This window comes from Oratosquilla oratoria, unplaced genomic scaffold (genome assembly GCF_046742065.1).
Source record: "Oratosquilla oratoria isolate Oo_2021 unplaced genomic scaffold, ASM4674206v1 SCAFFOLD127, whole genome shotgun sequence".
NCBI lineage: Eukaryota > Metazoa > Arthropoda > Malacostraca > Stomatopoda > Squillidae > Oratosquilla > Oratosquilla oratoria.
In genome coordinates this window covers 213,878-231,334 of record NW_027467483.1, presented here as the reverse complement: position 1 = coordinate 231,334, position 17,457 = coordinate 213,878, and the positions used below count along the sequence as shown (strand labels likewise).

Below are 17,457 nucleotides of genomic sequence, written 5' to 3'. Positions count from 1 at the left end.
CACTGCTCCTCACCAATTACCTCCTCTGTTCCTCTCCTAATTCTCTCAATTATAACCCTCTCATACGCCTTCCCAACTACACTCAACAAACTGATCCCTCTGAAACTACTACATTTACACTTGTTCCCTTTTTCTTTGAAAAGCGGAACTATACATGCACTCCTCCAGTCCTCTGGTACTTTACCCTCCCTTAGACACACATTAAACAACCTCACTAACCAGTCTACTATTACTTTACCTCCCTTCTTCAGACACTCCGCATGACACCCATCTAACCCAGGTGCCTTACCTGCTTTCATCATTTTAATCACTACTTCCACCTCATCTTTTCTTATTTTTCCCTCATTTTCCTCACCCATCACTGCCATTTTCTTTGCACGTCCCACTGCTATCACCATTCCCTCCCTATCCTCCTCTACATTCAACAGTTCCCTAGAATATTCTGCCCATCTTCCCCTTATCGCTTCCTCTTCCATTTTCATCTTTTCATCTTTGCCTTTTACCTTTTCTTCCCTACTTGAATCAACTTCCTTTCCCCTCTTAATCTTTTAATAATAGTGAAGTGTTTTCATGGATGGAATGGGTGGGAATGATTTTATGCTTTTTCATTTTTGGCTACCTCTCTAGTAAGGGGAAAAAAACTTTGATAAATGTATGTATGTATGTAATAAATACTCAATAGATATAATTATTAATTCAAATTCCTGAATAGTTTGTCAACTGTCAAGTGACAGAGATGATTTTTATCTTTAAATGATTTAAACTAGCTACTTTACCTTTGTTGACAGTCTAATTAATTCAAATTATGTTAGCATCTAGAACTCCATCATGTACACATGTACATGACAGTGTAGACAATAGTATATATCCACTACGTATGCACTAAATTTACTCACACATACTACCCCACCCCCCCGCCCATTTCTCCTCATGCAGTCACAACATCATCCAAATACAACCATTCTCCATTCACCTCTGTCTTCCGTCCTCTCCCTTCCTTCCTCAACAGACATTCCCCTCTTCCCCAAAGCCCCCTTCACCCCATCCATCCACCTCATCCTAGGACGTCCCCTCATGTTCACTCCCTCCACATCTGCCTTCCATACCTCTTTTACTAGTCTTTCTTCACTCATTCTTTCCATGTGTCCAAACCATCCTAATATTCTTTCATCAACCCTATCTCCCAAATCCTTTTTCACCCCTGTTCTCCTCCTCACCTCCTCATTTCTCACTCTATCCAGCCTAGTAACCCCCACCATACTTCTCAAACACCTCATCTCAAACACATTCAAACTCCTTCTCTCTTCCTCTCTTATGTTCCACGTTTCTGCCCCATACAGTGCTGTTGGCACAATCACTCCTTCATACAGTCTCCTCTTCGCATCCATTCCCAAATGTCTATTCCTCATTACACTCTTTAAACCACCAAGGCATTTACTCGCTTCTCTCAATCTACATTCTACCTCCACCTTCACTCCACCTTTTCCTGCTACACTTGCACCCAAGTATCTAAAACTATCCACTTCCTCCAGTCGCTCTCCCTTAATGTTCACTTCCAGTCTACTGCCACTTTCACCCCTTGTACATCTCATCACCTTACTTTTACCCACATTTATCTTTAGCTTTCTTCTATCACATACTCTCCCAAACTCTGCCACCAGCTTCCTCAATCCCTCCTCTGACCCTGCCACAAGCGCAGTGTCGTCCGCATACAACAGCTGGCTCACCTCCCACTTTTCTCCATTTTCTTTAACCATCTCCAATCCCTGACTCACTACCCTAGCATTCACCTCTCGCACCACCCCATCCATGTATAAGTTGAACAGCCAGGGCGACATAACGCATCCTTGACGAAGTCCCACCTTTACCTCAAACCACTCACTCTCTCCATTTCTAACCCTAACACATGCTCTACTACTCTCTTAAAAACTCTTGACAGCTCCCAAAAGCTTTTCTCCTATCCCATAAATCTGCATAACCTCCCACAGTGCCTTTCTGTCTACCCTATCATAAGCCTTTTCCAGATCCATAAAAGCCCAAAAAACATCCTTCCCCTTTCCTATAGCTTTCTCACATATCTGTCTTACCACAAAGATCTGATCTACACAACCTCTACCCGTCCTAAATCCACACTGTTCCTCACCAATTACTCCTTCTGTTCCTCTCCTAATCCTCTCAATTAAGATCCTCCCATAAGCCTTCCCTACTACACTCAACAGGCTAATCCCTCTGAAATTACTACATTCACACTTGTCCCCTTTTCCCTTGTAAAGTGGAACTATACAGGCACTACTCCAGTCCTCCGGTACTCTACCCTCTCTCCAGCAAACATTAAATAACCTCACCAACCAGTCCACCATCACTGAACCTCCCTTTTTCAGACATTCTGCATGGCATCCATCCAGACCAGGTGCAAAGGGGGACGATTATATGCAAAGGGGGACGGAGAGGGGGGGTCGCTGATTAAATGAAGCGGCCTTGCTGTGGATGTACTGTGTCTTGCGACACTGCTTCTGACCCAGGGCGGTGGGCAGGGTGCAGGGATGACCCATCATCCAGGAGGTGCTCAGATGAGAGGAAGGGTAGGAGGGGTGTGGAGTGTATTTGGGGATGTAATGGGTGGGAGTGTTTTTATGCCTTTCCCTTTTTGGCTACCTCCCTTGGAAGGGGGAAAAAGCCTTGGTATATGTATGTACGTATGCACTATGCACGTACGTCTTCATGTATGTAAAAGTTAATGGAAGTGTTTTTGTGTGGTTTACTGTTTTGTAGGAGCTATGTCATGCTGGGATAATGCCCTGAGGTAAACTTTGACCAGTCTCAGAGGCCAGATAGGAATGACATTAGAGCATATGTCACAGCATTTGGTGATGACTGAAAAGGGGAGGAACAACAGCAGCTATGAACAGTGTGCACAGGGGAAGGTTGTCTCTCTCTTTCCTGAACTGATTCCTGGTTTTTATGATAACATGATGAAATTAATTCTGCAGTAAGTACTAGGTAGGGCAGCCTCCATTAACCTTTCCTCATCATGATTTGTCACATTTTTTCCTAATATTGTGATAGAGGGTTTATGAGAAATGAAATAACAGATGATTTTTTTTTGGGGGGGTGGAGGGGAGGGGCACAAAGGAAAAAGAAAATATATAGCTTGAAGTGACAACTCTGCCATGACAGATTTGAAAGTGTTCATAAGCTGGTAGATAGACATAGACATAGAAGGGTCCCGAAAGAGGCTATTGAGCCTGTGACTCAGGCTCTAAATGACTAATACTTAGGTCATCTAGGGTCTAGTGGTCACTGTGATCTAGGTGTTTGTCATTTTTTTGAGCTGTATTTACCTAGTTGTACCTAGTTGTAATATACGGGAGGGGAGCTATGCTCGTGGTGACCCGTCTTTGTATCTCTCCGCATCAAGTTTTATCTTAAAATCTTGTATAGTGTTAGCACATACTGTTTTGTTGTCTAATTTGTTCCATGTATTTATCACTCTGTGTGGGAAACTGTTCCTTTCAAGTTTTTTCTATAATTATCCTTTTTCAATTTTTTTCCGTGTCCTCTTGTTTTACCGTTGTCCCACATTAATAGGTCGTTCCTGTCTAAAACTTCCATTCCTTTCATTATTCTGTAGATAGTTAGCAAATCTCCTCTTTCTCCTCTTTGTTCCAGAGTTGGTAGGTTCAATTTGGATAGTCTTTGTTCATATGATAGTTCGGCGAGTGTTGGTGCCAGTTTTGTTGTCGCTCTTTGTAATCTTTCTAGTTTCTTAATATTCTTTTTCGTACTGGGTGTCCAAAGTGATGCTGCATACTCGAGTTTTGGTCTTATTAGTGTAGTAAGTATTTTCCTTATCATTTCTTCGTCCATATAGGTAAATGCCACTTTGATTGCTCTCAATAAGTTGTAGGATTCTCCGAACATCTTGTTTATATGCTTATCTGGTTTCATGTCCTTTCCAATCATCACTCCAAGATCTTTTTCATAGTTTGTTTTATTTATTTTTTCTTCCCCAATTCTGTAATCTTTTGATATTCTATTTTTACTCTTCCCAAATTCCATTATGCTGCATTTCTTGATATTGAATTTTACTTCCCATTTTTGAGTCCAATTCCATATTGTGTCCAGATCTTGTTGCAATGAGTTGCAGTCCTCTTCTGTTTTTACCTTCTTAAGTAATTTTGCATCATCTGCAAAAAAAATTATATAGCACTCCACGCCTTCATTCATGTCATTAATGTATACAGCGAACATGATCGGGGCCAGTACTGATCCTTGCGGGACCCCGCTTTTTACTTCTTCCCAGTTGGAGAATTTTTCTCTAATTACAACTCTCATTTTCCTCCCAATCAGAAAGTCTTTCATCCATTCCAATAATTTTCCTCTGATGCCACCTTTTGACTCTATCTTATTTATTAGTTTCCTATGAGGTACCTTATCGAATGCCTTTTGCAGGTCCAGAAAAGCACAGTCTGCCCATCCATCTCTTTCTTCTATTATGTCTACTAATCTTGAGTAAAAGCAAATCAGATTTGTTGTACAGGATCTCCCTTGTCTAAATCCAAATTGATTTGGGTTCAGTATAGATTTTTCTTCCAGGTACTTAACCTATCTGTTTTTGATCACTCTTTCACAAATTTTTGCTATTGTGCTTGTTAGTGAGACCGGTCTGTAGTTAGATGGATCTTCCTTGTCACCTCCCTTATAAATTGGTACAATGTTTGCTTTTTTCCAGTCCAATGGTACTTTTCCTTCTTTAATTGATGATTTAATTATATCATATATTTTGTCAGTTAATTCTTCCATGCATTCTTTCAGTATCCAGTTTGCTATTCCATCTGGGCCATGTGATTTTCTGACATCCAGGGTTTTAATTTGATCACTGATTTCTTTTTGTGTTACATTTATTTCTTTCATTGCTGGGGATAATTCTCTCTCTCTAACTTCACTGTTAGGCGAGTTTTCCATTGTGAATACTGATCTGAAGTGGTTGTTCATTATTTCAGCCATTTCCAGTTCTTCTGTAAATTCCTTTTTATCTTGGTGCAGTTTTTCTATTTCTTGTTCGTTTTTCAGTTTTCCATTTACATATTTGTAAAATAGTTTGGGTTCTTCTTTACATTTGTCTATTATCTTTTTTCGTAATTTCTCTTTTCATCTCTGCATATTTTTACATATTCGTTTCTTAGTTTGATGTATGTTTGCCATTTGCTTTGTTTCTTATCTTTTTTTTAATTTTTTCCAAGCTTTGTCCCTTTTTTCTTTTGCTTCACTACATCTTTTGTTGTACCAGTTCTTTATGTATGCCTTTTCCATTTTTTGTTGTGGTACGAATTTGTCCACTCCTTCATTATAAATTTCTTTTAGTATGTTCCATTTTTCTTCTATCCCTGTATCTTCGTTTTGGAATTTTTCCCAGTTTGCATTGCGAAAGAATGTTTTAAGTTTCTCAAAGTTTGTTTTGTTATACATAGGTCTTCCTATTCTATGTTTAACATTTTTGCTTTGGTCTGGTTGTTCTTTCAATTCCATTTCTATTAGTACATGGTCACTTTTTCCTATCGGAGTTTTGTAAATAATATTATCGATTATCTCAGGTTCTGTTGTAAGTATTAAGTCCAATATTGAGGGTTCTTCATTTCCTCTATATCTAGTATTTTCTGTTATCCACTGGGTCATTGTGTATTCAATGGTCAAGCCAAGGAGTACATTGCCCCAGTGTTTCTCTCCTCCTTTCACTGTCATATCTTCCCAGCATATTTCTTTTGAATTAAAGTCACCCATAATTACTGTATTTCCTCCATCCTTCAGTGTTTCAATTAGTTCTTCCTTTGTATCATCTAGTAACTCAGCGTGATCCCTCTCTGACCAGGCTTGTGTCTTAGGAGGTTCATATACCACTGCAAATTTTCTTTTCTTCATTTTTTTATCTTCGACTTGTACTATAATTGATTCTACATCATTTTTTCCTTCAGTTATTTTTGCTACAGTTAAATCTTTCTTGGCCAAAATTAGAACTCCTCCACCCTGTTTGTTCTTTCTATTTGTCCAACAGTTATATTCTCCTTGTCCAACAGTGTGGGGTGTTAGTATGAACTTTAATTTGGTTTCTACAATTCCCATTATGTCTGGTTTTTCTAATACTAGATAATCATTTAATTCGTTTATTCCTGAGATTATTCTGTCTATATTTGTGTAAGCTATTTTTAGTTTCCTTTCTCCTCCTCCCCTTCTGTCTTCTTTGTTTCCATTTTCTCTATGTACATTTTCCTCAGCCTCATGTCTATCACTCTCCAAAAAAACTCCTCCTTTTCTTTTTCAGTTCTATTCTCATTCCTTTCATTTGCCTCATTCCTAAGTTCCTTTTCTTTCTCTTTTTCCTCCTCACTCATTTCGAATATTTGATCTTGATGTTTCCATACACTATCCAATCTCTTTTCAAAACTCACAACTGAATTTGCATTCACAACATGATCAGGAAGACTATTCCAGTTCACAACACGACTGCAGAAAGTGAATTTCCTGATGTCCAGTCTTGGGCGCTGCTTGTAGATCCTCTTGGTGTGTCCTCGAGTCACTGAACCGGCAAGTTCAATAAATAATCCCCTGCTCACTTTACTATCATATAAATTGTTCACAATTTTAAAGGTTTCTATCATGTCCCCTCTTGATCTATGGTATGATAGTGTAGGAAGGTCGAATTTCCTCAATCGTTCTGGGTAAGGCAAATCCTTCAGTCTAAGGACCAACTTTGTTGCTCTTCTTTGAACTGCTTCCACAGCCTCAATGTCCTTTTTCTTGTATGGACACCATACCTGATTAGGGTATTCCAAATGTGGTCGGACAAGCGCAGTGTATAATGACTTGAATACAGTCTCGTTCAATGTCACGAAAGTTCTTCTTATTAGCCCGACTAGTCTATTTGCCTTATTGATTTACTCAGCCAAGTGTGCTGTGAACTTCAGCTCGTCATCAATCACAACTCCCAGATCCTTCTCTACTTTGATTCCTGTCAATTCTTCTTCCATAGAATATTTCCTATTGTCCACATTTGATTTCCCGATTCTCATCACACAGCACTTCTTGGGATGAAATCTCATCAGCCACTTCTCTGACCAGCTTCTCATCCTCACGAGATCTTCTTGCAATTTCTCACAGTCCTGGCTTTCATGAATCCTCCTGAATACTTTAGTGTTGTCTGCATACAAGGATAATTCGCTGTTGATTACAGAATCTGGCAAGTCATTAATATATAAAACAAACAGTAGTGGACCCAACACAGATCCCTGAGGTACACCGCTGACCACGTCCTTCCATTCTGACTCAACTCCATTGACAATAACTATTTGTTTCCTATCATTGAGAAAGTCTGCTATCCATGACAAAATGTTTCCTCTGATGCTATACCTCTTGATCTTCTCAACTAGCCTTCTGTGGGGGACAGTGTCGAAGGCCTTCATGAAATTGCAGTATGCAACATCAACAGCTCCTCCATCTAAAATCTGAGTCCATCTGTCCAAGACCGTGATCATTTGTAGTACCGTCGAACACCCCTCCACAAATCCATACTGTTTGTTACTAATCAGCTTATTGCCCTTGAGATGTTCCAGAATCCTTTTCCTAATTATTGATTCCAATAACTTGCATATGACACATGTTAAGCTAACTGGTCTGTAATTACCTGGGTCGCTTCTGTCACCTTTTTTGTATATTGCCAAGATTACAAAGGTGGAGCATGCCGACAGGAGACCTTTTGGTCCATATCTAGGTTGGATGCCAAAAAAAAAAATAATAATGATAATGAAATAATAATAAAAAAAAGCTATGATAATGTATGCAACAAACAAAATACATAAAGAAATGCATAGGTATAATTGAATAACAAACAGGTAAACAATAAATAATAATAATTTGACACAACTAATAATAAATGAGAATCAAACAGACAAATGATAACAAAACAAAAACAAATAATATAAAATAAATTATAATCATTACAGCATCTTGCTTAGGTGTTTATCTAAATGAGTCTTTAAGCTTCGAACTGAACTACATTGCACTACCTGTGCAGGAAGTTTATTCCATTCATTAACTACACGGTTGGCAAAGTTGTTTCTACCTACTTCCAAATTGAATCTATTTCTGGGTAGTTTTAGACTATTGTTTCTTGTCTGATTCTCATTCAATGTGAAAATTTTGTCACTTTTGATGTTGTCAATACCCTTTAGAATCTTAAAGACCTGTATCAAGTCACCTCTGAGTCTACGCTTTTTTAGGGAAAACAGATTCATATGTTTTAGTTGATTTTTGTATGATTTATTTTTGATATTTGGAATCAGTTTTGTGGCTCGCCGTTGTACTTTTTCCAGTCTGTCAATGTCTTTAATGAGATTCGGTGACCATACAGAAACAGCATATTCCAAATGTGGACGAACTAACGATTTATATAGCTTGATAATGAGTGATGGACTTTTGAAATCAAAAGATCGCGCAATCAGTCCTTGAATCTTATTTGCTTTCTCAGAGGCTGAAATACACTGCTTGGATGATGTGCCATTCCGCACAGTTTTGTATCATCAGCAAATTTGGAAACAGTAGATTTTAGTCCATGGTCTGTATCATTTATATATACTTTGAATAGAAGTGGCCCAAGAACGGAACCCTGAGGAACTCCACTTGTAACATTTTTCCATCTAGAAGTTTTCCATTTAAAACAACTCAATGTTTTTGACCATTCAACCAATTACTAGTCCAACTTAATAGGCTACCACTTATTCCGTGTAAAGCTAATTTAGTAAGTAGTCGTGTGGGACGGTATCAAAAGATTTTGCAAAGTCTAGATATATTAAATCTATATTGTTTCTTTTGTCATAATTCAAGATAACTGTGTTGTAGAATTCGAGAAAGTCACGCAAGAACGTTTCCGTCTGAAACCATGCTGGCTATCATTTATCAAATGGTTACTTTCTAAATGATGTTCGATAGCATCTCTGATGATAGTTTCCATTATTTTTCCTACGATTGAAGTCAAACTTATAGGCCTATAGTTATTTGGTTTCTTTTTGTCACCTTTTTTGAATATGGGAGTAACGTTAACTAGCTTCCATTCTCTTGGGACATCTCCGGATATGATGGATTTCTTGAAAATAATTTCTAATGGAACAACAATCTCATTTTTAATTTCCTTTAAGATTCTTGGATGCCAACTCAGGCCCTGGTGTTTTATTAACTTTGAGTTTATCTATACACCTTTTAATTTTTTCTTTTGTTATATTTACCGTAGTGAGTAAGATTACCCCAGACTTTTCACAGGTTTCAGTTTGGAGTTCACTTTGAGGTATTTCATATACGAATACCGAGCTAAAATAATTGTTTAAGATATTACACATTCCTTCATTTGAATATTCAAGTTGACCGTCAGCAGATAATAGTGGACCAATGTGATTCCTAACAACCTTTTTATCTCTAATGTACATACATACATATACCAAGGCTTTTTCCCCCTTACTAGGGAGGTAGCCAAAAAGGAAAGGGCATAGAATCATTCCCACCCATTCCATCCCTGAAAACACTCCACACCCCTCCACCCTCCCTCCCATCTTAACACCTCCTAGATGACAGGTCATCCCTGCACCTTGTCCACTGCCCCGGGTCAGAAGCAGTGTCGCAAGACACAGCACATCCACAGCAAGGCCGCTTCATAAATCAGCGACCCCCCCTCTCCGTCTCCCCATATAAAGGAGAAGATGGGGAGAAATCCCTTCGGGCTGCGTCAAAATTTTGCTCACACACACTACCTCATCCCCCATGCATCACAACATCTTCCATATATAACCATTCTCCATTCACCCTTGTCTTCTGTCCTCTCCCGTCCTTCCTCAACAGACATTCCCCTCTTCCCCAAAGCCCCCTTCACCCCATCCATCCATCTCATCCTAGGACGTCCCCTCATGTTCACTCCCTCCACATCTGCCTTCCATATCTCCTTTACTAGTCTTTCTTCACTCATTCTTTCCATGTGTCCAAACCATCCTAATACTCTTTCATCAACCCTATCTCCCAACTCCCTTTCCACCCCTGTTCTCCTCCTCACCTCCTCATTTCTCACTCTATCCAGCCTAGTAACCCCCATCATACTTCTCAGACACCTCATCTCAAACACATTCAAACTCCTTCTCTCTTCCTCTCTTATGTTCCATGTTTCTGCCCCATACAGTGCTGTTGGCACAATCACTCCTTCATACAGTCTCCTCTTCGCATCCATTCCCAAATTTCTATTCCTCATTACACTTTTAAATCCACCAAGGCATTTACTCGCTTCTCTCAATCCACATTCTACCTCCACCTTTACTCCACCTTTTCCTGCCACATTTGCACCCAAGTATCTAAAACTATCCACTTCCTCCAGTTGCTCTCCCTTAATGCTCACTTCCAGATTACTGCCACTTCACCCCTTATACATCTCATCACCTTACTTTTACCCACATTTATCTTCAGCTTTCTTCTATCACACACTCTCCCAAACTCTGTCACCAACTTCCTCAATCCTTCCTCCGATCCTGCCACAAATGCAGTGTCGTCCACAAACAACAACTGGCTCACCTCCCACTTTTCTCCATTTTCTTTAACCATCTCCAATCCCTGACCCACCACCCTTGCATTAACCTCTCGCACTACCCCATCCATGTATAAGTTGAACAGCCAGGGTGACATAACACATCCTTGACGAAGTCCCACCTTTACCTCAAACTACTCACTCTCTCCATTTCTAATCCTGACACAAGCTCTACTACTCTCATAAAAACTCTTGAGAGCTCCAAGAAGCTTTCCTCCTATCCCGTATATCCGCATAACCTCCCACAGTGCCTTTTTCCAGGTCCATAAATGCCCAAAAAACATCCTTCCCCTTTCCTATAGCTTTCTCACATATCTGTCTTACCACAAAAATCTGATCTACACAACCTCTACCTGTCCTAAATCCACACTGTTCCTCACCAATTACTCCCTCTGTTCCTCTCCTAATCCTCTCAATCAAGATCTCCCATAAGCCTTCCCAACTACACTTAACAAGCTAATCCCTCTGAAACTACTACATTCACACTTGTCCCCCTTTCCCTTGTAAAGTGGAACTATACAAGCACTCCTCCAGTCCTCCAGCCCTCCAGCACTCTACCTTCTCTCCAGCAAACATTAGATAACCTCACCAACCAGTCCACCATCACTGTACCTCCCTTTTTAAGACATTCTGCATGGCATCCATCCAGACCAGGTGCCTTACCTGCTTTCATCATCTTAACAGCTGCCTTCACTTCATCCTTCCTTATTTCTACTCCATTTTCCTCACTCATCACTCTCATTTTCTTAGCATTTCCGACTGCAGCTATCTTTCCCTCCCTATCCTCCTTCACATTTAGTAACTCCCTAAAATATTCTGCCCATCTTCCCCTTACTGTCTTCTCTTCCATTATCATCTCTCCATCTGCACCTTTTACCTTTTCTTCTCCTCTTGATTCGCCTCCTCTTCCTCTCTTAATTTCTTTCCAAAACATCTTTTTATTACTCTCAAAATTTTCTGTCATACTCTTACCCCATTTTACATCTGCTCTCCTCTTTGCCTCCTTTACCTTTTTCTTTACTTCTCTTTTCTTTTCTTTGTACGTCTCATATGACTCCCTCGTCCTATTTTGTAACCAATCTGTGTAAGCTCGCTTCTTCTCTTCTACAACCTTCTTCATTTCCTCATCCCACCATTCACTACCCTTCCTTCTATTTCCTCCTGTCCTTCTTGTTCCACACACCATCCTTGCACACTTTGTGACTCCCTTGAACCATCCCCAATCCTCCTCCACACACTATTCTTTACTCCCTCCCACTCCTCCTTCAGCTTCTTCTTGTACTCCTTCTCCTTTTCCTTTCTCCTTTCCTTTACATTTCTAATGTAACTATAGAATTCTTCGGATTTATCAGCGATGTTTTGTATTGTCGTTTTCTTTTTCTTATTGTCTTTTTTAAATCTCTCTGTATTGATACACAACTTTCATAGTCATTAGATGCACTTATATTTCTTATAAGCCTGTCTCTTTTTAGCAATACTTTTTTTAGTTTCTTTGTTGAGCCACTTTGGGCGAGACTGATTTGCGGGACGTCTGTCCTTAAGGAATGTAAGTTTGAATCATCTTAGCGAGCGTATTTTGAAATATTTCCCACATCTGATCTAGAGGTCTTTCTTTTAATTTTGCCTACCAATCTGTAAGCTGAAGCTCCTGACATAGTCCTATGAACTGAGCTTTACTGAAATCAGGTATTTTAGAAACACAGGTGTCTATTCTAAAAATTTTTAGGAGTTTGAATCTAACTAAGTTGTGATCGCTATTTGCAACAGATTCACTGACTTCTGCATCAGTTACCATGCTTTTGCGGCTAGTAATCAATAGATCGAGTAAGTCTCCATATCTTGTGGGCTCTTTTACATGCTGAATTAAGTAATTGTCACCAAGAAAATCAATCAAGCGACTACCTATATGGCCATGTTCAAGGGTCATCCAATCAATATCAGTAAAATTGAAATCACCCATTATCAATAAATCCTGGTAGCAGAAACTAGAACAGAGATGTTCGCTAGTTTCCAATCTATGGGTAGTCTTTTGCTTAAAAGTGATAGATTAAAGATCTTGCATGGTGGATATGCAATTACATCTTTCGTCTCTTTCAGAATTCGAGGATGAAGCCGCTCCGGCCAGGGGATTTATTCCTTTGTAGTTTATCTACAACACAGATAATATCCTCGCTAGAGAATTCAATCTGTGATAACATTGGAATATCCTTGACCTCCACCTCTGGTATTAACCCTTCTGGTTCCTTGGTGAACACTGAGCTAAAAAAGTCTGCAAGTACTGTTGCCTTTACATTGTCATCTTTAGTTTTTGAATTTTTATTCAAATCTCTATACAGATTACATATACTGACTGAAGCTTTTGTTTTAGACTGGACATACTTCCAAAATATCTTTGGGTTAGACTTGACGTTTTGCGCAATAGTCTTCTCTACATTCTTAACAGAAGACCTAGTTTCAGCTCTTACCTGATTATTAATCTGTCTGTATTCCCCATATAATTTGTCATACTTGCCCTGATTAATTTCTCTACCTTCCTTCATTTTTTTCAATCACATCCAAAATCTTTGTTTTTTCTTAATCTTTGCCCACAGCTTTCTATTCATTGGCAAATTATGATTTGTTCTCTTCCTTAATTCTCCACTGCTTTTAAATTCTCTCCTTGGAATACATTTATCTATTGACTCTTGTAGTTTACTTTTAAATCTGCACCACATGTCCTCAATATCATGGGTATCCAAATACTCATCCCAATTAATATTCAATATTCCGTTTAGTGCAATAATCCGCCTTTTCAAAAAGATACACAAGTCCCTTACAATTTTTTACCTGTAGATGATCATGAGCATAAATAATACCATTATATATTTAATATATGTTTATACAAATATACGTGCTTGTGTGCATATATATATATAAAGCTGGTTGAGTGTATATGTGAGTATATTTATCGTACAAGTGAATGTTTCACGTAAAAAATTATATACATAACAAATAGGTGTGGGAGGCTGGTATATGGATCTGCAGAATAGATTTCCACATAGGGGTCAAGGAGTTAAGGAGTCGGAGTCGGGAGTCAGAGTCAGAGTAGGAGGAATCAAAGGAGTCGGAGTCGGAGTTGGAGGAATCAAAGGAGTCGGAGTCGGACTTTATACCATCCGACTCTGCAGCCCCGGGTCGCAGCCATTTGTTCTCTGCAACAGAAGAAAAGAAATAACACCGAACCATGTATTTCATGCTTTTCCAAAGGATACAGCAAGGTAATTTGTACCATATGTTTTTGGTGTAATAATGTGTCATCTAATTTACCGTAGGAAGGAAATATATTTTCCCCAGACATGTCTCCAATAAGATATTGTTTTTAAGGATCATACATATATATATATATATATTTTGCAGTAATTCACAAGGCACACGTGAAAATAATATGCAGAAAAAACCACTGGGAAATAAGAAGCTTAGTCCGAACGTTTTCGTCTATTTAAGACATTATCAAGGAATACACAGTTACAGAGACAAAGGTGGATATATATACATAAAGTAAAAGACAAGCTAGGAACATGGGAAGTACACACAAGATGCTTCACAATCAGGTAGAGCCGATGTTTACATATACGGACGTTTGGTCCATGACGTTACATCACCCCCGCTTAGTAGCACTTGGAGAAGTTCTTACAATTTTATCAATAACAAAATCATCAAGTTTAGATAATCCTAAACTTAAATTGATATTATTGTCAAAGGTTTGTTTAATATGACTGGATTCGATGATGTTTCTTTCTAATAAAGATCTACAAGAAATTATTACATTCGAATTATCCCAGTCAATAGGATGGACAATAGGATGGACAAAAAGGCCACTGGAACTTTGTCCACTCCTTACACTATATTTGTGTAATATAGTGTAAGGAGTGGACAAAGTTCCAGTGGCCTTTTTGTCCATGTAAGAGACCACAATCATCCTATTGACTGGGATAATTCGAATGTAATAATTTCTTGTAGATCTTTATTAGAAAGAAACATCATCGAATCCAGTCATATTAAACAAACCTTTGACAATGATATCAATTTAAGTTTAGGATTATTTAAACTTGATGATTTTGTTATTGATAAAATTGTAAGAACTTTTCCAAGTGCTACTAAACGGGGGTGATGTAACGTCATGGACCAAACGTCCGTATATGTAAACATCGGCTCACCTGATTGTGAAGCATCTTGTGTGTACTTCCCATGTTCCTAGCTTGTCTTTTACTTTATGTATATATATCCACCTTTGTCTCTGTAACTGTGTATTCCTTGATAATATCTTAAATAGACGAAAACGTTCGGACTAAGCTTCTTATTTCCCAGTGGTTTTTTCTATATATATATATTATATTCTTTATACTATTAGAGCTTTTCTAGGGTATTTTGGGCTAATTCGAACGAATCTGACATTATCTCTTTTTGGCAGTCAAGCACCGTTACCCCTGTCCAGGCCCCCATAACACTTTCCTTCTCACTCCATCCAAGAGGGAGGGTTGATGGGGTTCTTTGCCCTCCTACAAATCCTTAAGACACATTGAATCCTTGTCACATTCAAGACAAGAGAGAGCTGAAACAGGTCTTTTAAGAACTGACAACTAAAGCATAGTGTGGAAAGTAAATAGAGTGTGGATTACACAGTAATTTAGCTACTTTGTTATTCTTTTAATTAATGGCAAAGTAGATAGGTAATGATTACACTTGTCTTGATTCAGTACATATTTTTGTAATATTCTATATAGTACATGATAATCTTATTATATACATCTTTGCAGATGTATGGCATGGCTGAATGTTATCCAGGTCCCACAATTATTTAAAGAATCTGCTCAGGATCTGAACAGGAGTTACAGGCTATGCAGTAGACATTTTTCCCCAAAAAACTACACAAATGGAACAACCAGCTCCAGACTGTTCCAGAATGCATTACCTGATCAGAATCTTAATTTTATGTATTAAAGCTGTTTATTTGAATATATTGAACATAATGAATCGTTAGAATGTTATTTAAGTGGTTTGCTATTAAATAATCAAAGCATAAGTACTGTAGGAATGTTTAATTTTGTTGCAATATTTAGGTTATGTCTAATTTCCTTTGAATGTATGTGCAGGTGTAGCAACAATTCCTCCTATATCAAGCTCCATCACACCAGCAGACAGCAATGGGGAGGTGGCATCTCAGGCTTCAAAATGCAGTATGTGGCTTCATTTACCTTGATTGTATGAGATATGGGTGATGTTAATAATGCTTGTTTTATATTGATGGTGATAATAATAGCATGTCTTGCAAATATCAATATTTGTAATATCATTCTGATACAGGTATTAAACCTGGCATAGATTATAAGTCTGCACCTGAATTGCCTGTAGCAATTTCTTATCTACAGTATATGGAATCAGGATTTGGTGAGTTAACAAAAAAGAAAAATCACAATAAATTGAATGATTATTATCTTCAATTCTTGATATTATGTGTTACAAATCCCATTTCCAGGTTCTCTGAAGCATGCTATAGAGGATGATTCACATGCATACACAGATTTAAATTATAGAAAACAGAATACAAGTGGTATTATTATTATTTCTTATATAACATATAGATGTGCTTATGCCCTATTGCTGAATTTTTATGCTGTTATTATAAAGCTCATGTTTAATATATACATATATATACAGACGCTCCTCTACTTACATTCATTCGTTTCACGTTTTTACGATTTTACATTTGAACTGACTAAAAAAAATTGTAAAAAAAAAATTTTTTGAGTAAGTTTTTTGTTTAGCGCGCTCTCCGTAGTTCAAACGATACTTGCGCATGATGCTGCATCCATTGTTTACATTGCACAAACGACAAACTGAACATGCCTTGCCTCATCCTCCTCCCCCTCCTCCTCCTTCACCATCTCAATTTATGTTGCTTGAATTTAATTTATTTGAAATTAATGTTATTATTTTACAAACATATGTGTATAATTAATGATTTAGGGTTGTTTTATAAGATACGGTAATAGAATTTACAGATGTATAGTACAGTAACAACTTACGTTTATTTTCAACTTACGTACGGCCGTTCGGAACGTAACTAAAACGTAAGTTGAGGAGCGTCTGTATATATATATATTCAGTACATATATATATATATATATATATATATATACATATATATATATATATATATATATATATATATATATATATATATATATATATATATATATATATATATATATATATATATATATATATATATATATATATATATATATATTATATATTTACATATATATATATACCGTATTTTTCGGACTATAGCTCGCACCGTTATATGACCCGCACCCCCTTACACCTTAGTGAAAATCCACACAAGACCCGCACCGCTGTATGACTCGCAGTCATATGGCGTACGCGGCAGTGTAGATTCGACGATGTATACTACCCATGCATGGGTGGCCACAGGCACAGCTCACGGCGGTTGTTGTTACGGCTGGCCGTTGACGTGGTGATCAAAATAATTTCAAAGCTGAGGCTTTTTCTAAATTTTCTGTTTCATCAATGCTTATGTGATTTATAAAAAAAGATATATGTTTTCCGATATTGGCAGGTTTCTTGGTGATATCTTGCTTTTCAGGATTCATCACACGTCAAAGGCCGACACGTACGTACACAACCTCACAATTTGGTTTCTGAAGCTGCCACTAGATGTAGTGGTAGCTTTGATGAAAGAGGGTTGATCTCGAAAGTGTGCAACTGATCTTACGATGTGTTTGGGATGGGTCGAAGACGCGGCATTGCGATTCATGATCATGATACCAGTATTCCTCCAG

General features: G+C 38.0%; 1 protein-coding gene across 3 annotated transcripts in view; it reads left to right on the top strand.

Annotated features, from left to right (window-relative positions):
* The window catches only part of LOC143022614 (uncharacterized), a 30,611-nt gene extending 14,576 nt beyond the window's left edge, over positions 1-16,035 (top strand). For 2 of the 3 annotated variants that reach the window (XM_076180910.1, XM_076180911.1), the window contains exons 5-6: positions 12,710-13,869; positions 15,409-16,035. In XM_076180910.1, the coding sequence (XP_076037025.1) occupies positions 12,710-13,081 (372 nt within the window). In that variant the 3' untranslated portion in view covers positions 13,082-13,869; positions 15,409-16,035. Of the gene's footprint in view, positions 1-12,709; positions 13,870-15,062; positions 15,251-15,408 lie in introns of all 3 variants that reach the window. The other variant, XM_076180912.1, reaches the window with a different exon arrangement.
* Positions 16,036-17,457: the final 1,422 nt, after the last annotated feature.